The 22,783-nt window shown below is 52.2% G+C and overlaps 1 protein-coding gene across 2 annotated transcripts in view; it reads right to left on the bottom strand.

Annotated features, from left to right (window-relative positions):
* PLEKHD1 (pleckstrin homology and coiled-coil domain containing D1) overlaps positions 1–22,783 on the bottom strand; it is a 28,788-nt gene that overhangs the window by 3,072 nt on the left and 2,933 nt on the right. Inside the window, exons 2-10 of one of the 2 annotated variants that reach the window (XM_079769817.1) lie at positions 15,401–15,494; positions 14,982–15,071; positions 14,670–14,773; positions 13,731–13,822; positions 12,770–12,822; positions 4,040–4,134; positions 2,571–2,664; positions 731–909; positions 55–187 (exon numbers count right to left, since the gene is read on the bottom strand). In XM_079769817.1, coding sequence (XP_079625943.1) covers positions 55–187; positions 731–909; positions 2,571–2,664; positions 4,040–4,134; positions 12,770–12,822; positions 13,731–13,822; positions 14,670–14,773; positions 14,982–15,071; positions 15,401–15,494 — 934 coding nt within the window. The remainder of the gene's footprint in view (positions 1–54; positions 188–730; positions 910–2,570; positions 2,665–4,039; positions 4,135–12,769; positions 12,823–13,730; positions 13,823–14,669; positions 14,774–14,981; positions 15,072–15,400; positions 15,495–22,783) is intronic. The other variant, XM_079769818.1, reaches the window with a different exon arrangement.

Genomic DNA, 22,783 nt, shown 5'->3' with positions numbered 1-22,783 from the left:
GGCAGAGATAATTCAGGCAGGGATGTGAGGGGAGTCTCCGGACAGGGGAGGCACCTTGAGCTCCTGCTCGGCCTGCTGCTTCTGTGCTGTCAGCTCCTGCAGCGAGTTCTGCAGCGCCTGGGACTGGCTGGAGTAGAACTCACGCTCCTCCTCCAGGGCCCGTGAGCGCTCCTCGTTCTCCTTCATCCTGCCCGGGAAAGGCACTGAGTCAGGGCTCACTCACCAAAGGGGGTTTCCCCTGGGAGGACAGCCCCTCAGAGAGAACTGGCTGAAGAAATCTGAGGCCCAGGCTTCAGGGACCCCCCCCCCAAAATTCTGGGTCCTGTCACCCAGGTGATGAGGGAGCAGTGTGGTCAGGTGAGGGGAGCCTGTCTTACAGTCAGAACGCCTGAGCCCTGGTTCTGTGACCTCAGGAAAGTTATAGGACTCAGTTTCCTCATCTGTAAAAGGGATCTAAGAGGACCTTCCCAGCAGGCCACAAAGCACTGTTATACGGACCTAGTGACTGTCTGTATAGCTCACACCTCTGCAAGAGATAATGATCCAGTCAGTTCTGGGTAGTGAAGGTTCTCTTCCCATTTGCCTGGTGGGAAAACTGAGTCCTGGGCAGAAGGAAGTGAGCGACCTATCTGGGCAATGGCAACTAGAACCCAAAAGTCCAGGTGTCCAGTTCAAGGAAATTACCGATCCCCAGAGCCCATCGTGGACCCATGGGTCCAGGGCTCCTCACCGCTTCTCTGCCAGGAGCTTCTCTTCCAAGAGCTGCTGCATCTTCCCCTCGATCTGCCTCAGGTTGCTATGGAGACCCCCATTGGGAGAGGGCTGCTCGCTCTGATTGGCCCGGGTCTGCAGTTGGTTCTCATTCTCCTCCAGCATTTCCAGGGTTTTCTTCTTCTCTATGGAGAGCTCCTGGCATGGAGGGATGGGAAGAAGGGAGAGAAGGAAGAGAAAGAGCCTAATTTAGGTTCCCCACCATGGTTTCCCTCACCTGCCTTCCGATTCCAGGGAGCGGTGCCCTCCACTCTCAGTCCTGTATGAGGGACACCTGGGATGTCTCCTTTCTTCCCTTGAGGTAAAAGGCCAACCAAGATCTCCTTCCTCACAACAAGGCAAGGTTACCCCTCCATTGTGGGAGTCAGAGAGGAGCCCAATGAGGCGTCTAGGGGAGGTGGCCCTACTATAACCAGGGGACACCAAGACCCAAGGGCACCATGACCCTCTGGGGTTCTTGTTCCTCCAGCGGCAAGTGAAGGAATGTGTTGGCGTCACGTGAAAAACACCCAACAGGACCAGACTAAGAGCTGGTTTATGTTCTCCCCATTTATCAGACTGAGATCTCGCACATCCCAGACATTCTGGAGTTGAAACCATTCAAGGGAACCACCTCTTATGATATGAAATGCAGAAAGATAAACAAATAAAGGCCCCACAAACACCGCCCAGGTCAGTGGAGACAGAAGAGAAACGCTTGCAGTCTGCCAGGCAGTTCATTCATTCAGTAAACGTTAAGATCCCCCTGCCATGCCAAGCTCACTTTAAGTGCTGGGCTTGGAAAGGCCTTAAGACACAGCCTAGTGAAGCTCACAGTTTAGGAAACACAGCCTAGTGCAGTGGTCGGCAAACTGCGGCTCGCGAGCCCCATGCGGCTCTTTGGCCCCTTGAGTGTGGCTCTTCCACAAAATACCACGGCCTGGGCGAGTTTATTTTGAAGAAGTGGCGTTAGAAGAAGTTTAAGTTTAAAAAATTTGGCTCTCAAAAGAAATTTCAATTGTTGTACTGTTGATATTTGGCTCTGTTGGCTCATGAGTTTGCCGACCACTGGCCTAGAGTGTTCAGTGCCATAACGAAGTGCTGTGGGAGCCCAGAGCTCAGAGAAAATTCCTGCTACGCAGCAGCAGGGAAGCTTGACCAACGTGATGTCCAAGCTGAGCCTTAGAAGGATGAAAGAGGTGAAAGGACATGTGTAGAAGGGACCGTATGGGCAAAGGTGTGGAGGATGAGGGCGCATGGTTTCCGGGGGGCATGTGGAATAGGGGGTCGGTGTCTGCTCTGGGTGTGGAAGGCCAGCAGAGGGCAACAGTGGAGGAGAGGCTGGGGCCAGAGTTTGCACTTGCATGCCATCCTGGAGAGTTGGCTCTTTGTCCTTGACACATGCCACCGTCCCCCCCCCCAGTTTCTGTGGTATCAAATGGAGGTGACCTGGCAGCTGATTTCCCTTCCTGCTCAATTTCCCCCTGGATCAGCTAAACGAATGAGCCACAAGAAGGAAGTGGTGGGCGGCCCCGCCTCCCATCCTAATCAATCCTCATCTGTATAAAAACGTAAGCACTGAAGAAGGTGGATTTCCTGAGGCCATGGTCATAGCAAGGGCAAACTCGAGTTTGCCCTTCTGGGTCCTGCTTTGGGCCTCACAGGTCGGCTAGAGTTCCCAAACGCCCACAGAGAAGAGTCCCTTAGGTCAGTGCCCCTTTGCCCCCTGTTACCCTTGCAGATGTCTCAGTAACTAGGGAAACAGTTAGAAAAAACAGTATCACGTGGCCCAACCAACCAGCCCGCCAGCGGCCCCTCACCTCCAGCGTCTGCTGCAAGGACTCTGTGAAGTGCCTCAGCTCCTTTTTCTCTTGCTCCACACCCTTGAGGCATCTTGCAGTCAGTTCTAGCTCCCTGTGGGGACAGAGGGCATGCGTATGGCGGTGCCCACCCCTCCTAGTCCCCTTTGTACCTCGAATAGCTTGTTTCGCCTCCCCATAAGGCTCAGTGGGGTCCTCGGAAGGCCAGCCCCTCCGCATGGCTGGGTCCTGCCAGCAGATGTAGGGACCCAGGGCTGAAAGGAGACCCTAGCCAAGTGGGGTTGAAGTCACTTGCTCTCGATACTCATGCATTTGTCAGTGGGGTAAACCCAGGGCCACCCATAGGCAGAGAAGCACTGGGGGAACATAAGGGTCTCACCCCGTCGTCCCTGGACAGTTCCTGCTAGAACCCACTCTCACTGACATGGGACATGGCAGAGGCACAGCCTGGGGCGACAAACTCCTTGCTGCTTTCTTAACAAGCTGGGCCCCTTCAGGCCACACCTGGTTTCCCCTCCTCCTGCTTGGAATGCCTTCCCCTTTCTCCTGCCCAATTTTTCAAATCCATCTTCAAGGCCCAGATCAGTCCCATCTCTGTTCAAGCCCATAAGGATGGTGCATATATCTCAATCCCTGGAACACAGGGCTGCCCCATGCCTCCTAGCACTTGGTTATACATTATTGTGTTGATGTTTCCCGGGTGTCAGTCTGGTTTCCCACCAGATCTTCAGGGAGAGGACTAGTCTTCTGTTCCAGGGTCTGGCACAATTCTGAAAGTGAGCAGGTGTTCGGCTATTTACTTGGTAAGATCCTCTGAGTTTCTCCCTCCCTCAATTATATGTCAAATGACTTCCTTTGTAAGATGGTTGCTATCGCTAATGATCGACAGTGATGAGGATAATCATACCACCATCACCATCCCCAGAGCAGGGGTCTCCACATGCCTGGACAGGCTGCATCTGAATGACCTGCGGGGCTTTTTAAAAATACAGATACCTGGGCTCTACCTTTAGGAGACTCTAATTCTGTTAAATGATTATAATGTGCAACTGGTTTGTACACCAGACACAGGACTAAAGATCCCAAGGGATACCACTAGCCAGAATGTGAAGGGATTGTGCGAGAGAGACAGGGAATGTTGGGGATCGTGGCTAATCTTGTCCTGTCTGCCCTGGGAAAGGAAGGGTTGACAGCGGCAGGAGGGCTTGTTGCTTAGGGGAGGCCTGTCTGCACCTGCCCTTGCCTCAGGCCTCAGTGGGCAGAAGTGGCCTATTTGTGTGGGAACTACAGCTTTTTCTGGGCACACTCCGAGGCCTGGAGCATTGGGAAGAAAGATCAAACCAAGTCATCACGTAGAGAGGACCTCCTGGGCTGGGGCCTCTCCCCAGGACTGACCAGGAACCTGTTCCTAATACTGTACTAGCCCGGAGGCACCTCCCTCCCTCTCCCCTCCAGGGCACCACCACCACCTCTTGATCTGCTCCTGCTCCATTCTCAGCTCCTGCACCACCTCCTCAAACTGCTGCTTCTCAGCCTCCAGCACCTGGTTAAGGCGCTCGAGCTCCTGAAGAGAATGGAGAGAAGCAAGAGTCACGGGCAGCAAAGGGAACCCCCGCTCTAACCCAGGGGACCCTCTGGGATTCAGCACAGCCTGGGGCATGCGCTGGACCAAACTTGAAATTGAGTCCTGCTGAGCCCTGATCCCCTCAATGACAGTCTCCAAACCAAAACCTGTGATGACCTGGGCTCACTCAGCAAGCTGAAGGCAGGGTTTAGAAATGATCCCAGCATTATTTCCTGTGACTGGACGCGATGATAATTCTACATGTCACTCCCACCCTAAGGCACATTGGCTGGCCCTCAAGCCCCGGAGGATAGAGTGGGGAGAATGTATTTCCATTAAAGATCCCTGAAGTGACATCTACTACAAGTGGCAAAGAGAAGCCACTCCCACCCCAAAAGTCAGAGACAAAGAATTATTTTTTCTCAGCATCTTCGAAGCAATGAGCACAGGTGGCCGCAGCCTCCCCTACACTCAGCTCCAAGGGAACAGAAGAGCCAGAAGCCTCCAGGCCACACCAGTCCCTCCAGGAATGCTGATAGCGTAAGGGTGTCCCATCAAGCATGTGGCCTCGGGCTCCTGTTTTCTGAGCTCCAGTGGCAGGTGGTGTTGGGGGTACACTTCACGTGAAGCTTGGCTAGAAAGAAGCCTGTTTGTGATGACAGCTTTGCTCCCCCACATTTCACACTGTGGAAGGATATTACTTCTAGATCCACTTTCTTTCTCATCTTCTAGCTCCAAACGATACTCTCATTTTTCACCCAGGGTCTTTGTTCTCAAGGGTCATGGAAACCCCACCAAGGAGTGGAGCTGGCTGGAGGGGGAAGTTGCCATTGGCTTTGAGGAGATACAGAGAAAGAATAAAACCTAAAGGAAAGGGAAGATCTGATTCCAAACCCCAAGCCCTCCTTTCCTACGCTTCTTACCCAAAGAAGTTTTTCTTTCTGATCATTATTGTCTCTCTTGGTGTGGCTCACTGATGGTCACCATGAGGGCTGCTCACTGGCATTCTGATGCCCCTCTGGGCACACCGCACAGCCACAGTGTACCTGCAAAAGCTGGGCGGGCCCATGGGACTGGCTAAGGCCAATGGTATGTGAGCAGAAGTATGTCACTTCCAGGCAGATGCCTTTAAGAGACAGGGCCTGACACGCTATGTTCCCTTTCCCCTTCCATAGTAGCCACTGTTGTTGCAAACGCTGGGGGCTGGATTAGCCTGGATCCCTGAGAGGAGATGTGGAGCAGAGCCCCCAGCTGACCCAGGTGGCTGAGTGAGAAATAGATGGTCGCCGTTCAAAGCCACTAATATTTTGGAGTTATGTGTCATTGCAGTAGACACAGCCATATATAGACATAATATAAATATAATTAAAACTTTATGCTTGTTAACCCCCTCTTTTTAATGAAAGAAAAGTTCAGAGTTTCAAGAAGTTTGAAAAACCTCTATTTGGATACATTCTCAGTAGCTGACACTTGGTATTGCCAGTGATGATAAACCTCTCTGTGGCCTCTGCCTGCTGTGGGAGGGCTGTTCAGGGGGCCGGGGAAGTGATAGGCTGCAAGCATCCCTGAGTTTAGACCTGAAAAACCGCCAGGGAAGCTAGCTGGCTCTATAGGCACCCGGCTCTTGTAGCTACCTGGCTTCTGATGGTACAGAAGAGGTCCCCCGGGACCCAGCTGGAGGATGCCCCCCACACCCTTGGTTTCTTCTCCCTGGAGAGCCCCTTTCTCCAGGACTCTGACTTACAAATATTTCCCTGTACTTACCATGACACTGGGATATCTTTTTATATATAGGTATATTTTTATTGATTTCAGAGAGAGGAAGGGAGAGGGAGAGAGAGAGAGAAACATCAATGATGACAGAGAATCATTGATCAGCTGCCTCCTGCACGGCCCCTACTGGGGATCGAGACCGCAACCCGGGCATGTGCCCTTGACCGGAATTGAACCTGGGATGCTTCAGTCCACAGGCCAATGCTCCATCCATTGAGCCAAACCAACCAGGGCTGGAATATCTTTTGTAATTGAAAATGGGAGAAAGTAAATTATTTAAATGCCATGGAAATGTCCATACACTGCTAATAAGAGTGTAAATAGGTACAAAGTTTCTGAAAAGCAATTTGGCAATAGGCATCAGGAGTCTTTTTTCCCCCTAAGGGAATGTGTTTCCAGGAAACTAGCTCATCAATCAGGAGTCTTAAAGGTTTTTGCCCTTTGCATTAGTAATTCCACCTACAGGAATCTATCCTAAAGATATTAGCCCAGCCAGTGTGGCTCAGTGGTTGAGCATTGACCTATGAACCAGGAGGTCATGGTTCAATTCCTGGTCAGGGCATATGCCCGGGTTGTGGGCTCAATCCCCAGAGTGGAACGTGTAGGAGGCATCTGATCAATGATAATCTCTTATCATTGATGTTTCTACCCTTCTCTCCCTCTTCCTTCCTCTCTGAAGTCAATAAAGAAAAAATATATTTTTAAAAAGAAATAATTAGAGGCCCTGGCTGGGCAGCTCAGTTGGTGAGAGTTGTCCCAATACAACAAGTTTGCAGGTTTGATCCCCAGTCAGAGCACATGCAAAAATCAATCAATGAATTTATAAATAAGTGGAACAACAAATCAATGTTTCTTTCTCTCTCATCAATAAATAAAAATAAAAAATAATTTTAAAAGAAATAATTATAAAAGTAGATCAGGATTGATGTATAAGGATGCTCACTGTGATGTAATTTATAATAGTGAAAACAGCCTAGATGTCCCAAAATAGAAGATTAATTAAATTAAACATCACGTATTAACGAATCAGTACATGGTCACTAAAACAGATGTTTCCAAAGAATGCTGAATGACATGAAAAATTGCTGAATGTACAATATTAATAAAGGTATAATGAAAAAGCAGGCCATAAAATGGAATATCTGATATGATCCTATTAAGCTTAAGATATGTATATACACACAATACATGTTTAAAAGACTGAGAAGAAACACACAGAGAAGTTGACAGGAGCTGTCTGTCAATGGTGAGATCAAGGGTAAGTTTGTTCTCCACAAAGAGCATGATCTCTACCATTAGTAAAAGGCTCTGTATTAAAGAGGAAAAAGAAAGACACTCTCCACCCCGGCCGCTCACTTCTTTTCCGCCTTTCATTTCACCTGTATGGCTCCTAAATGAAGCTGATGCCCAGGTGCAGCCCGAGAATGCTGATTAGAGCGAAACCTCCACCCTATAAACTCAGAGCATCCCGAACCTTCTGCTCCTGCAGCCCAGGATGGCATGAGTGTTCGTAGCAACCTTGCCACAGCTGAGGCCGGCCAAGACCTGCTTCAGCGAAAGCCTTTCCCCATCACACAGCGTTCGTTCTGACTCTCGGGCCTGACTTACGTTGCAGGGGTATAAGGTTGGAAAGAAGTCAGCAGATGGCAAATCCCAGCTCAACGAAAGAGAGAACTTTCAAATAACGGAGCCATAATGCCAAGGTAACGATCACAGGATCAGGATCAATATCCATCAGGAAGGTCAGCAAAGAGCCTCACCTTGAAGTGGGAGATATTTTCCGACTCCACGAGTCTGTGTTCTGACGGGAGCACCCCAGGAAGCAAGAAACCTGCCTGACTGCCCCTGGGCACTGCTGGTTTCCCATGAGCCTGCCCATGTGCAAGGCTGAGCACTCACAGTTCGGCCAAAAAAGAAAAAATAGGCAGGCTGCCCTCCTCCAGGGAGTGAGAGAGATGGGGACACAGGGAGCCAGGGACACCAGAGGGACCTGGGACTAAGGAAGAACATGGTCTTCTGGCCCCGGGCAGATGAGCCCAGGGTGGCCGCCCCTGCATTCTCTGCTCATGCCCTTTCTGCTACGTGGAAGGAATCAGGGCTGCACCATCTCACAGCACACATCTGCATGGGCCTTGCCAGGTCACCAAGCACTCCCTGCTTTCTATTTCATTGAGCCTCACAGCGACCCAGGAACTAGGTAGGCACAGCCATTACTGTTATCAGAGCGTCGCAGATGGAGAAACTGAAGGTCCGAGAGACTAACTTGTCCCAGGCCATACAGTCAGTGGTAGAGCTGAAACTCGATGCCCAACTGGCGTGGCTCAGTGGTTGAGTGCTGACCTATGAACCAGGAGGTCACGGTTCGATTCCTGGTCAGGGCACATGCCCGGGTTGCGGGCTCGATCCCCAGTGTAGGGAGTGCAGGAGGCAGCTGATTAATGAATCTCTCTCATCATTGATGTTTCAATCTCTCTATTCCTCTCCTTGCCTCTCTGAAATCAATACAAATATATTTTTAAAAAACACAAAACAAACAAACAAAAAACACACCTCGAATCTGGGTCTCCTGATCCCACACCTTTAGGCCAAGCAGCCCCTCAGAGACCAGAGAATCTCCATCTCATCACTGGGCCACTGTCCCCAATGCCTTTCTAAGTGGCACAAGGCACACCCAGACAATCTCCGTGACCTGGAGTGGGCAGGGGACAGGCAGATCCATTATATGGATGATTAAGTGAAGGAAGGAAAAAACCTTGACAGAAGGACTCAGTGAGTTCTATTCCTGATCTGGAGCAGGCAGCTGACCTGGACTGTGAGCCCAGGCACAGTCCTCTCCCTCCGGCCTGCCCAGAGCAGCCTTCACCTCGGGAACCAGCTGGGCCCGAGTGAGGCTCTCACATTCTGTACCCAAAACCCAGGGAGTTCACAGCTGATAGGCTTCCCTCCTTCAGCGTGCTATGGCTTTAAGCGAGGCCTGTGTGCAGTGGGTCCCCACTGCCCTCATTTCCTGGCTAAAGACCTAGATAGAGTGTCTAAATTTTCCTGCGGCTGACTGCTGCCCCAGATTTAGCCTCTCTGATGGATAAGTCTGTCTCTCTCCCTGCCAGTGGCTGTGTCTGTCACTCCATCCCATCCCCTGGCTTCCTGCGTTACCTGTCTTTAAGTCACTGACAATCCACCAGAAGTCTCACTTCTCAAAACGTACAGGACGGCGTGGGAAAACTCTACGGCGGAACCTAGAATGAGAACCTGGAGACACGGAGGCCCAACCGCTGCTGTCACCATGCCAGTCCTCAAACCCATGCGATCCTAACACAAAGCCTCAACAGGTTTTGGTTTGGGAGTTTTATTTGTTTGTATTTGTTTTTGTTTTTTTTTTTAATCCTTACCTGAGGATATTTTTCTATTGATTTTTTAGAGAGAGTGGAAGGGAGGGATGGGGAGAGAGAGAGAGAGAGAGAGAGAGAGAGAGAGAGAGAGAGAGAGAGAGAGAGAGAGGAAGAGAGAGAGAGAGAAAGAAATCTCAATGGGAGAGAGACACATTAATTTGGTTGCCTCCTGCACCTGCCCTGAGCAGGCCAGGGGATAGAACCTGCAACCCAGGTACGCACCCTTGCCTGGGAATTGAACCTGTGACCCTTCAGAGCACAGGCCATGCTCTACCACTGAGCCACATTGGCCAGGGAGGATTTGGATTTTTTTACTGTTGTTAATTGACAACATGATTCTGAAGTCCAGCTGCAAGAATAAATGGGCAAGAATAGCTGATAAAATTTTGGAAGAAAAATGAGGGTGAATTGTCCTACTGGATTAGTCAAGATGTAATGTAAAATTACAAAAATAAAAAATGTTCATTCATTGTTAAAGGATCTCCTTTAAGAAGAACAAGAAAAAAGATAAAAATATGAATAATAAAATGGCAATAAATACATTATCTATCAACAACTACTTTAAATGCAAATGAATTAAATGCTCCAACCAAAAGATGTATACTAGTAGAGGCTGAATGGATAATAAAACAAGACCTTTACATATGCTGTCTACAAGAGACTCACTTCAGATTGAAAAATATACACAGACTGAAAGTAAAGGGATGGAAAAGTATATTACATGAAAATGGAAACAAACAAACAGCTGTGGTAGCAATACTTATACCAGACAAAATAGATTTTAAGACAAAGAGACAAAGAGGACCCAGCAATTCCACTTCTGGGTATTTATCCAAAGAAACCCAAAACACTAAATCAAAAAGATATACATCCATATGCTCATTGCAGCGTTACTTACAATAGCCAAGCTATGGAAGCAGCCTAAGTGTCCATCAATAGATGATTGGATAAAGAAGTGGTCTACATATACAGTGGACTATGATTCAGCCATAAAAAAAAGAATAAAATCTTGCCATCTGCAACAACATGGATGGACCTAGAGGTTATTGTGCTGAGTGAAGTAAGTCAGACAGAGGAAGACTAACGCCATATAATTTCACTTATATGTGGAATCTAAAAAACAACAACAACAAAATAAACGAAAAAGCAGAATAGAAACAAACTCATACCAGCAGATGCAGAGGACATTTTGACGGTTGCCAGATGGGAGCGTGTTATGGGGATGGGTGAAAAGGTGGAGGGATTAAGAAGTACAAATTGGGCTCTAGCCGGCTTGGCTCAGTGGATAGAGCGTCAGCCTGTGGACTGAAGGGTCCCAGGTTCAATTCCGGCCAAGGGCACATTCCTGAGTTGCAGGCTTGATCGCCAGTAGGGGGAGTCCAGGAGGCAGCCGATCAATGATTCTCTCACATCATTGATGTTTCTCTCTCTCCTTCTCCCTCTCTGAAATCAATAAAGAAATATGTTGTTGTTTTTTTTAAAAAAAGAAGTACGAATTGGTAGTTACAGAATGATCACAGGGATGTAAAGTACAGCAGAGAGAATATAGTTAATAATCTTGTAATAAGTATGTGTGGTGTCGGACGGGTACTAGATTCACTGGGGTGATCACTTAGTTATATAATGTCTAATCACTGGGTTGTACACCTGAAACTAGTGTAATATTGTATGTCAACTGTAATTGAAAAATAAAAAATTATTTAAAGTTTAAAAAAATGTTCATTCACTGAGTCACTCCACAAACATTTATGGAGCACTCAGCCTGGGCCAAGGACTGAGAATGTCTGGGGTACTATGGGACATGACTGTACGGCCTGTTTCAGAGACCAGTAAGGGGTGGCTGGGAAGGGTGAGGAGTAAGCAAGAGTCAGGTCGAGAGACAGGCACTGAGCCAAGGCTGATGGCCCAACCCTGTAACTGGCCTGGCAGAGGACAAGGAGAAGCAGCTGGGCAAAGAGAAGTGGCCCCCCTCTGTGGGGTTCTCTGGGCAAGCCACCCTGCAGCTTTGGGCCTCAGGCAATTCACGTGCAAGACGGGCCCATAATTAATAACAACTGATTGTAATACTAACAAACACAGGTATTCATTAAGCACACATTATGTGCCAAACATTTTTATTATTATTATTATTATTATTATTATTATTATTATTATTATTTTTAAATCCTCACCGAGCACAAGCTTAGAGAGAGGAAGAGAGAGAGAGAGAGAGAGAGAGAGAGAGAGAGAGAGAGAGAGAGAGAGAGAGAGGAGAGGAGAGAGAGGAACATTGATGTGAGAAACATTGATTGGTTGCCTTCGTACGTGTCCCGCCTGGGACCTGAACAACCTTTTGGTGCACAGGACGATGCTCAATCAGCTGAGCTACTCCGGCCAGGCAATGTACCAAGTTTTTATATTTAACATCTCACTTCATCCTCACAACATCCCTAATAAGATCAGTTCAATTATTATCCCCATTGTTTTACTTTATTTTTTAATATATTTTTATTGATTTCAGAGAGGAAGGGAGAGGAAGAGAGAGATAGAAACATTAATGATGAGAGAGAATCATTGATCGGCTGCCTCCTGCACGCCCCTTACTGGGGATCAAGCTCGAAACCCGGGCATGTTTCCTGACCGGGAATCGAACTGTGACCTCCTGGTTCATAGGTTGATGCTCAACCACTGCGCCATGCCAGCCGGGCTATTATCCCCATTGTTCATGTGAGAATATTGATGTTCAGAGAGGTGAGGTAACTTGCCCAAGATCACACAGCTAGAAGTGGTGAAGGAAGGTCCAATGCACAGCTAACCTGGCTCCAGAGCCCCCACTGCTAACCACTACCCTACTCTGCCTTCTGGGGGGAAGTAATGATTCCTCAGAACAAGCAAGGCCCAATGATGCACGGAGATTCCAAATGAAGTGGACTTTACCGGCTCCCCACCCTGAAATGAAGCAAGGGCCTCCTTAACCCCATAAGGCTGCCTCAAGCCAATGCTTGGTCCCCTCAGGACTTGTATTATCGACATTTAGAGAATGAAGGAATCCCTGAGATCATCCAACCCAATCACTCTTAAGGTGCCAGAAACCCCCCTATGACTAATAGAGGCCACCCCAGCCTCCTGTGAATATCATCAACGGCAAGCAGCTCATTACCTACCAACGCAGCTAATAAAATTTGGGGATGGCTCTTTCTCTAGGTGGTCACCTACCCCTTTACTTTCCTCTCCAGGCCTTCACCAGAAGACATACTAGTTAGTACCCTTCCTGCCAAGAAGCTACGGCAAGTTTCAAGCACTGTCCTCTCATTGGCCTCGCTGCTCTGCCGGTCAGATTTTCCAGACAGTTCCCTGGGTGCACAGCTCCCCCACATCACTCCTGAATGCCAGAAACATGAGCCAGAACACCTTGGCCTGGCTGTTCAGGGGTCCACGGATGGGGCAGGGGTGGGAAAGGGCAGCAATTCTGAGCGGCCTCCATGGGCGCCTACCTCTCTCTGCTCCCTCTGCAGGCAGAGTTCCTCGGTCTCCTCCATCAGTTTGTCTGCCAAAGTGAGCACACACACTCTCAGGAAAAGCCCACTCCAGACCCGGTCCCGAGGGGCTGATGCCGCGGTCACCTCTGTCACCAGGAAGAGGCCAGCACAGCCGCACCAGCCCAGCCGAAGGGTGGGGCCACCTCCTGGGGGTGGGAGCTGCTGCCCTCCTTCCTGTCACTGTCCCTGCATTGCACAGCCTTGTCCTTGGAAGCTCGAGAGAGTCTCGGCACCCCCTCTGCATAGTGTCTGCCTCGTGGGGATGGGCGGGCCTGGGGGTTGATGGGTGGGCTCTCGCCCACCCTAACCAGCAGGCAGAGGGGAACCAGTGTTGGGGCCCCAAGTGTCTATGGAGGCGGCAGGGAAGAGGGTCCCGGGCGAAGGATCAAACCTCAGACTCAACTTCTTCTTTCCCAAGCAGCATGCTAACCAGCCGGTCAGGGCACAAGGGCCTGGAACCTTGTGGTCAGGTTTAAAGTGGGCTGGGGTGTGAGAGCTGGAGGCAAGCCCGGGATCTGGGGTCCAGGGCAAGGCAACAACATCGACTCCGTTTACGGAGCCTTTACTGCGTGCCTGACACAGTGCTTACAGGCATTTTCTCATGTAACCCATCCCGACACCACCTCCAACAGCCAGGGACTATTTCTGTCCCCATTTCAAGGATGAGGAAAGTGAGGCTTAGAGAGGCTGTGCTGCCGGAAGACATACACAGCTGATAGATAAGTGACAACGCTGGGCCCAGAGCCCAGGCCCCAAACCACCAGGCTCTCCTGCCCCCTGTCATGCTGGCCAACAGGACATTGATTAGTAAGCTCTCCAGGCTCCAAGCTGGCGTCTGGCTCCTCGGAGCCTGCTAAGCCCCACTCAAGACACCCCCCTGGGTCCTCCAACAGCCCAGCCCGTCCCTCCAGCCAACCTAAATACTCCTGCTTCTCCTTGGCCAACTGCAGCCCCTGGGCCTCCAGGCTCTTGATCATGGCCTCTCCCAGCTGGGCGTTCTTCCAAGTCCTGGGGAGGGAGGGCAGATGGGACAGAGGAGAGAAGAGGAAGAAGAAACACAAAATCGTGAAAACAGAAGGGCAGAGGAGAAAGAGAATGTGCGTGTTTTGTACTCGCCCATCCCTTCTCTCCAGAATCCCAGCTCTCATCCACCCTGGCTCCCCTGGCTCTGGGCATGCCACCAGCATGGATCGGTTTCAGTCCCTGGAGGCTGGCCCAGGCTGCAAAGTGGGCCACCGTGGGCCGGACCAGCAGCACTTTTGGAGCAAAGAAGAGATTGCTTCCTGGCTGCTTTCTACAGCACTGAATGCCCACCACCCGGCGCAGGGCCTGGCACGGGGCACGCACTCAGTGTTATTGGTCGAACTGAAAGCATGACCCAGCTCGAACCGGCAGGTGCCAGGACCAGAGTTTACGTGTGAATGGACTGTGTGGGGCTGGAGGTTTCTGTGATGTGGACCCTGATTTGCAAAGACCTGTCTGTGCTAGGATTCATGGTGGGCCTGGGGAGCTGAGCTGGGGTTGGGAGGCAGCCAAGTCCTACGAGTGATGCTGGATTCACTGAGAATGGGAGACAAATGGAGTCCACGTCTGCCACCTGTGACCCTAGGCAAGCAAAGCTCCCTTTGCTCAAAGCTCACTTAGGAGACCCCCACAGATGCTCTCGCCCACCCTAACCAACTCCCACAGCCCTGTCCTCAAGGAGGCCCAGACATTTTCCTCCCCACCCTGCCCTCTCCTGGGGCCTTCAGTGCCCGCCGGGACCCCCGCAGAGACAGAGAGCAGGGTCAGTCCAGCCCACACCCCTCCCTTCCCCTTCTAGACCTCAGGCTGCCCTTCTGCGGGGAGCACTTACACCTTCCCCGACTCCTGCAGCATCTCCAGCCACTGCGCCTGCTCAAACTCAGACTCCGCTGCCAGCAAGATGTTCCCCTGCCAGGAAGAGGGGCCACGGTGCACCTGAGAGAAGGCCGCTCTGAGGACACGGAGGCCGCCCCAGGCCTCTGCAGGCCCAGGGCTGCTCCCCGCACCCCGCAATCCTATGGCACTGACACCCCCCGCCCCCCCAAGCCAGGCCAATGGAGGGGTTGCCCCCAGGCACCTGGAGGATCCCAGAGAAGCTGCTCTGTCCCGGCTGAGCCCAGGCTGAGATGAGAGCTTTACTCACATGAAAGTCCTGGTGGGAGATTTTCATGGCATAGGGCATGCTGGGCTCTTCCTTGGCCTCCACCAGGCAGCCCCCCAGAGGGATGACGCCCTGAGAAAGAACCAGAACAGGCAGCTCTCACCCCACCCAGCCCAGGTCACTCAAGGCCTGTGGGAGCCCTTAGCCAAAGCCAGGTCCTGCTGAGGGCCCCAGGCTGGGAGCCAGACGAGAACTCTCCCAGAAAGGAGAGGCGGGGCGGGGCAGGCTCTTGGGCACAGGAGGTTGGGGGCCCAACCCAGGACGGGCAGGGGGGGTCTTGTGCCCCAAGAAGGATTTGTTCTTCAGACTCTGTTAGACCACAGTCCTCCACCCTAACAGAACACCCTCCCTCAATGTTCCCCTGGGCCCTCCCGTGTGGCCCTGGGGAGAGGCCCCCTCACCTTAGGATGTATATTGAAGTGTTTATTGGTTTCGAAGCTCTTTTTCTCACTTTCAGAGTAGTAAAGAAGGAAGCTCTCTTTGATGATGAAAAACCTAGAGCAGGTGGTGAGGAAAGAGGGACAACCAGGAGAGAAGGGTGAGGTTTCTTGGGACGACCAGAGCGTCCTTGGGGGCCCTGCACTCACATGGGGAGTCCAGGGGGCTACCACGACTCAATCTCACCGACTCAGTTCCGCATCTGGGCAAAGGCCTCAGCTGGCCAGCTGCCTGCTGCCCTAGGCAGCCCGATCCGCGCACCCGTGGGCAGCTGATGGGAGGCCCTCAGGGCTGGCTCCTCCATCCCTCTTGAGCCGCCACCCTCAGCACAGGAGGGCACCTGTGGTACTTCCTCATGGGTATCCTCAGCCTCTTGAGCCATTGTCTCAAGTCCCTTAGGGTCCATCCCAGGAGGGGCAGAAAGAGGGGGGGAGGGGAGAAGAAGACACAAGATTCCTTCAAGTGATCATGAAGGCCGGGGGTCAAATGACTGTGGGAACCAAGCTCTGGGGCCAGGCCTGCAGCCTGCACGTCACATCTGCACTCCCTTCGCTCCACAGCCCCCTTCTGGGACTCAGGTCTAACTTAGGATCTCTGGGCCCCTGGTGCTTTCTGACTGTTGGGGAGACGACAGCCTTGATGCCCGTATCTGGAGCTCTTGCACCCACCTGGGGACCCCTGTAGGACTAATGGCTGGAGCTGACTAAGATAAGATGATCCCCCTGGGCCTTAAAGCCCCAGGGCTCAGGGACACCCAGGGTGGCCGGCCCCTTCCCCCCAGGGTCCCTGCTAACTGCACTGGTGACGTGATGGGCCTGGGAGAGCTGGGAGCAGTGGTCAGCTGGAGCATGCTCAGATGGGCTCACACCAGCCAACAGTGTGACTCTCCTCTGCTCTGAGTTCAGTGACGTTGGGCGTCACAGTGGGCGTGTTTACACCAGGAAAATCATTAGACGCTACAAAGCACTGTTCCGCCCCAGGAGAGCCCGCTGTTAACCACTGACCAGCACACCTCTTGTGAGGAGCTTGGAAAGTTGCTGGTGGGCATGATGAGGTCAGTGAATCTCAGAAGACTCCCCCAGCCCTGTGATCTTTCTGAGCCACAGCTCCTGCGGGGAGGGTCCCGGGATGCCGACAGCTGCCATCTCGCCTCCCCCAGGAAAGTGAAGCACACTTTGTCCTCCGGTGTGTCTCACGCCCACCCATGTTCTCTATTTGCACTGACCCTCCCGGCCCAGCCAGACACCACATGGAGCTGTGGACCTCAGAGGTGACCTTTTTAGCCCGAGTGGGGAAAGAGCACATGAATACCACCCTCTGCAGGATGGCGAGGACACTCTGGGGCCTCCAGCACCTGACCCTTGTCCATTCTCAGCTTTCCCCCCCACTTCTGCCCTTGAGCCTCTCTGCTCAGCCAGACACTGAGCTCACTGCTTCCCACCTCACTACGTCCTGCATGATCCTGCAAAGACCACGCACTTCTCCCTCGAATGCCCTCCCTCTCGCTCTTCATCTGGCTGAACCCCTCACCCCTGGTGGCCAGCCCAGCCCGCACTGCCGTCTGAGCTCCTTCTGCACTTGCTGGTTGGGCTGCGCACTGGCACTTAGAGCCCCTGCCACACCCCGTGTGCCCATCTTGTCCCAAGGACCATGTTGGGCTCCTGGAGGGCAGGCTATGCCCCCTCAGTCCTGTGAGCTGAGAGACGTTTCTAGGGAACGTCACAGTCATTAAGAACACAGGTTTGGCATCACACAGAACTGCCATTTCCCAGCGGGGGGCCCTGGGCAAGTAAGCTCACCCTCTGAGCTTCAGTTTATTTGCCTGTAGAATGGGGGGAGGGAGGGGGCGCAATAATACCGACCTCATCTGATCATGGTGAGGATCAAATGAGATTGTGCTTATCACTCTACCAACCTGCAGAGGCTCTAGGGCAGGGCTGAGTGATGCATCCCCGTGGTCTGAACACACATCACCCACAGGGAAGTGTGAGCCCAGCAGCACAGGTGGCCTCCTGGGGGCCCTTCTCCTCCCTTTTCAATTCCGTTATGGACTGAATTATATCTCCTCCCCCAATCCACATGTTGAAGCTCTAACTTCCAATGTCTGTCTGGAGATCGAGTCTTTAGGAGGTGCAGTAAGTCCTCACTTACTGTCATTGATAGGTTTTGCAACTTTAAGCAAAATGACATGTAACAAATCAATTTCACCTACTATAATAAGGTTAAATGAGGTCAAAAGAGTGGGGCCACAATCTGACAGAATCATGGCCTTATAAGAAGAGGAAGCAGCCTTAGTCAGTTTGGCTCAGTGGACAGAGTGTCAGCCTGCGAACCAAAGGGTCCTGGGTTCGATTCCAGTCAAGGGCACGTACTTTGCTTTCAGGCTCCTTCCCGGCCGGGGCCTGGTCGGGGCTCGTGCAGGAGGCAATCGATGTATTTCTCTCACATCAATGTTTCTCTCTGTCCCTCTCTCTTCCACTCTCCCTGAAAATCAATGGAAAACTATCCTGGAGTGAGGATTAGCCAAAAAAAAAAAAGAAGAAGAAGAGGAGGAGGAAGCAGCACTATCTGGTTTGGCTCAGTGGATAGAGCCTAGGCCCACAACTGAAGGGTCCCGGGTTTGATCCTGGTCAAGGGCATGTACCTGGGCTGTAGGCTCGATCCCCAGCCCTGATCTGGGGCACATGCCAGAGGCAACCAATCAATGTTTCTCTCTCTCTGTCTCTCCCCCTTCCTTCCACTCTCTCTAACAATCAATGGAAAAGTATCGGGTGAGGATTAACAAAAAAATTAAATAAAGAAGAGGGAGCATTCTGTCTTTCTGTCACATGAGGACACAGTGAGAAGGCAGACGTCTGCAAGCCAGGAAGCGGATCCCTACCAGAGCCTGACTTTGCTGGCACCTGACCTTGGACTTCCAGCCTCCAGAACAGCGAGGAAATGAATTTCTGTGGTTGAGCTGAACAGTTTAACAGATGTTGACGTCTATGGTATTTTGTTATGGGAGCCTGAGCTGATGAACACAAATACCTTCTTGCTTTCCCGACTTCCGGAGCCTCCTCCCCACTCAGGGCAAAGCACCGTGCCAGGGACTTGGGTTGGGGGTGGCAGGCAGATGATCACTAGACACACGGGCAGAGAGAGAACAAGGGCTCTGGAGTCCAATGATCTCTCTCTCTCCCTCCAGCCACGGCTTCAGGCAAGCTCCCAGGCTGGCTGAGTCACCCTTTCCCAGCTCCTCTATAAAATGGGGGTGCAAATCTCTGTCTCATGGGGCTGCTGGGAAGATTCACTCTGATTTAACAAATGGGCCCTGCAGAGTTGGGCTGGCTGTGCAAGGGCTGGAGACAGTCACCGTTAATTTAGATGTTCTCCATCGCCGGCTGCCGAGCTAAGTGCTCTACCAGAATCAGAGTATTTGATCTATGTAACTCTCTTGGAAGGTAGGGCTTTTTGTTCCCATTTTACAGAGGAGAAAACTGAGGCTTAGAGGTTAAGGAATGTGTGCAAGGTCACACAGCTAGGGCAGAGATGGAGCTGAGATCAGAACCCACGGCGAGAGTCCCTGCTCCTACCCCGCACACCACAGTCTGCTTCCTCCCTCACGTTGGCACCTGGGCAAGAAACAGATGGACCAGAGGCGGTAGGTATCAAAGCTGGGGTAGTCAGGGTCGGAGCTCTGCCACTTACCAGCAGTGTGACCACGGCAAGTCACCTAATCTCCCTAGGCCTCAGGTCCCTCAGTGTAACTTGAGGATAATAATATTACCTACTAGAGGCCCAGTGCATGATTGAATCATGCATGTGTAGGGTCCCCTACACGCTTTTGCTTTTCGCGGTGGAGCTGGGTGCCTGTCCGCTGGTGCACCAGGCCTTTCAGAAGCCTCCGCCAAGCCGGAGGCTTCTGAAAGGCCTGGTGCACCAGCGGACAGGCACCCAGCTCCCCCACTTTTGATGGTCCGCAGCCGCTGAGGGGGACTACCCTGCTGTTGAGAGGCGCAGGGAGCAGGACTCCCACCCCCTGCGCCTCTCAACAGCAGGGTAGCCCCCCTCAGTGGCAGCGGATCCGTGCCTCTCAATGGCCGGATAGGCCACCCCAAGTCCCGCCCCCCAGCCTCCCACTGCCCAATCGTGGGCGTAGCGGAGTGATGGTAATTTACATGTTACTCTATTATTAGATAGGATTGCTCTTAGAATTGTCCAAATAATTAAAGGAGCTTGTTCACATAAAGTCTCAGAACACTGCGTGACATATGGTAAATATTCAATACCTTTGACTTTTGTTAGTACTATTATTATCCGTTATTACGAGGTTCGGTGTCTGCTGCAGCCTCCCCTGACCTTTCTCATTTGTGCGCACACAGTTCCTCCCGGCGGGAGCTCTTGGCTCCAGCCCAGCTGGCCAGCTTCCTGTCCCCAAACACACAGCACTTTGCCTGCCCAACTCCAGTCCTGGGCAAGGCTCTGCCTTAGCCCCAGCCCTTAGGACCCTCCTTGTCTGCCCCACGGGGCTGTGGTAAAGGCTGGAGAGTGTGTGGGAGGTTAAGGGGTCCGTGTCAACCTTGGCTGCCCTCCTCTCTCTAGTCTTAAAAAATAGTATTTTCACCTCTAGATTAAGGAGCGTTTACAGGTGCCAAGACACACACTTTGCTAAGTGTTTTATTGACATTATCTTAGGTAAATCTCTCACAATAACTCTAAAGATGGAGATACTTGTTTTCAAGTTTTACTGATGAGGAAACTGAGAGAGGCACAGAGAGATTAAGCAACCAGTAAGCGGCAAACTGGGACCTCCGTCTGCGGACAAGCCCATGTTCTCTGTCTTGTGCTCGGTGATGCCTGGTCCTCCTCATCCCGGCACTGCTGTGACTGCAAGCTTCTGGTCGGCTCGGGCCAGAGAGCAGGAAGGAATCACATGGGACAGCCAGGTGCTATGCTAGGCCCTGGGGCTTGAGGATTCCCTGCCCTCAAGGAGCTTATAGTCAAATGAGGGAGAGAGAGAGAGAGAATAGAAATCAATAATCTAAAAAGTAACTAATGTTTATTGAGCTCTTTCTTTGTGCCAGGCCCTGTTCTGGTAGCATCATTATGCGTGTTAACTCATTCATTCCTCACATGGCCTGGGTGAGGTAATGAGCACAGAGAAGTTAAGTAATATGCTCCAGATCACACAGCTGGTAAGTGGGGAGCTGGGGCAATTTAAATGTTTACTGCAAGACTGTAAGGAACCAGGACACCCAAAGGCACTGTAAAACACCAAGTACCTGGTGACATTATAAAAGCACCAGGACAGTGACACTGATACTCTGAGTTTGGATGAGATACAGGAAGAGTGCAGACCAGGAGGAATGAATGGTTTAGGTGTCTGGCCAAGGGAATTCTGAGAGGAGGGTTTTGAAGAATGAATAGGAGTATCTTAGGAATACGTGGAAGGGGAAGATGCGTTCCAGGCAGAAGGGACAGAATGGGTGGGGTGTCTGGGGGTTGCAGCCACCGGTTCCATGGTTCCCCTGGCACTTAGTGGATACTGTGAATCAGCTCCCTGAGGCAGGGACCTACCAATGGCCCACAAGAGCGAGCAGCTGCTGGGCTGGACGCAGGACCCGCTGGCCACCTTACACCTGGGGGAAGGAGGGACAAGGAGGGCCGATGAGTTCACCTATGTGCTGGACCAGCCCTCCGTGGGGCTGACTCTGGCCGAGGCTGGGACGCTCCAGTCCTTTCCTCCTTGCCTCTGAGCTGCCAAGGTTTTTGCCAACAGCACCCATGTCTCCACTGCTCGCAGAGTAAGCGGAGGTCAGCCATCAACCTTACCCTCTAAACACCTCTCCCTGATTCTCTGTCTCTGAGAAGTAATGTTTTTGATTCCTTCCTCCTCTTGTTGCCCATGGGGAAAAAGCTGACCCTTCAGCTCAAGGGCATCCTCCCAGCCCAGAAAGGGAAGGGCTGCTTCCGGGGCAGGGACGGGAGGCCCCGAGACAGACCTGGGCGGAAGAGGTTTTGTGAAACCCAGCTGGTCCCAGCTGGCTCCATCCTGCCCATCCCTTATTGGTGCAGCCCAGGAGCCTTTCCAGGCCCCCTCCCCTCAGCTGCCCAGCGAGGGCATCGATCGCCCTAATGGCACAGCTCTGCGGTTGGGGCCTGACCTGCCCCCTCCCCAAGCCTTCCTGTGGCCGCTAATTAGCTGAGGTCCAGAGACTCCATTTCACAAATGGGGAACTGGGGCCCAGGGGGCTCTGCTGGGAAGTGAGGGGTCTGAGCGTAGCATATGCTTCTCCCACCCCAGACTCTCTGGTTGGCTCTGTTGCTGACCCAAGGCTGCTAAACCATGTGTGTGTGCAGTTCCACAACTGTGACCATGGACCCAGGCCCGAGTGGGCAGAAGGGATGTTAGTTCTTTCCTGAGCCCCAGAGGAAGGGGAGTCTGCACAGTGGCAGCTCTAGAGTTCTTAGGCCAGATGGTTTTGGAGTGGCTGTGGGGATGCTGAGGGATCCCGGGGGGGGGGGGGGGGGTGCTACAGCTCTCCAAGCCCTCCCTGGCTTCCCTACTGTGCTTTTAGCCAGGAGCCTTGTCCCTGACACCGCCCAGCCCTGGAATCAACTCTGGGTGCAGGAGCCAGGCCCCCACACCGTGGGTGGAGAGGGGTCAGGGACATACCCTGAGGGTCTCAGGCTCCTAACATTTCCTAGGGATGCAATCAGGTGAAAATGCCTGGCAGGAGAAGTCTTGGATGACAAGACCAAGAAGCGATGCCAAGGACAAGAGGCAGACCCACTGGAGGAGCGCTGGCCGCCTGGAGCAGCAGAGGCAGAAGAGGGCGGGCAGGGAGGCGCGCTGCTGAGGGATCTGAGCCTACAGGCACCTTTCTGCCCCCCCCCCCCCCCCCGCAAGTGTCCTGGTAGAGACAAGGCTGCTCCTGACCAGGCCCCATGGGACCTACCGCTCAGACAGCACGATGCTGGAAGCCCCTCCCAAGCCCCTCCCCAGGCTGCCCCAGGCCTCCAATGAGGGGATCAAAGAGAAGCTTAACTTCGCAGGAACTCGAGGAGCCTACATCCCACTAAATCCCAGAGAGAAGCCTGGCGGGGCTAATAAAAGTGTGTGTGTGTGAAACCAGCCACGTAAATGGTTTCACATTTGTTCTGTGGTCTTGTAGGAATATTAAATTATTCATCGAAATAGAACATCAGAACCACCACAACCACAGCCCCGTGATCGGCCGTCCTGGGGACATTAGCTCATGGAGTGGGATGGGAAAGAGCATCTGGACACGCTCCTCGGCTCCAGGCAGGGTCACAGCTCCAGGGAGCCGGGTCAGGGTGGAGTTCTACAGGCCACTGCAATA

The sequence above is a fragment of the Cnephaeus nilssonii genome (genome assembly GCF_951640355.1).
Source record: "Cnephaeus nilssonii genome assembly, chromosome: 4".
Lineage (NCBI taxonomy): Eukaryota > Metazoa > Chordata > Mammalia > Chiroptera > Vespertilionidae > Cnephaeus > Cnephaeus nilssonii.
The sequence above is the reverse complement of the archived record's forward strand: the minus strand, read 5'-3'. Positions and strand labels throughout refer to the sequence as shown.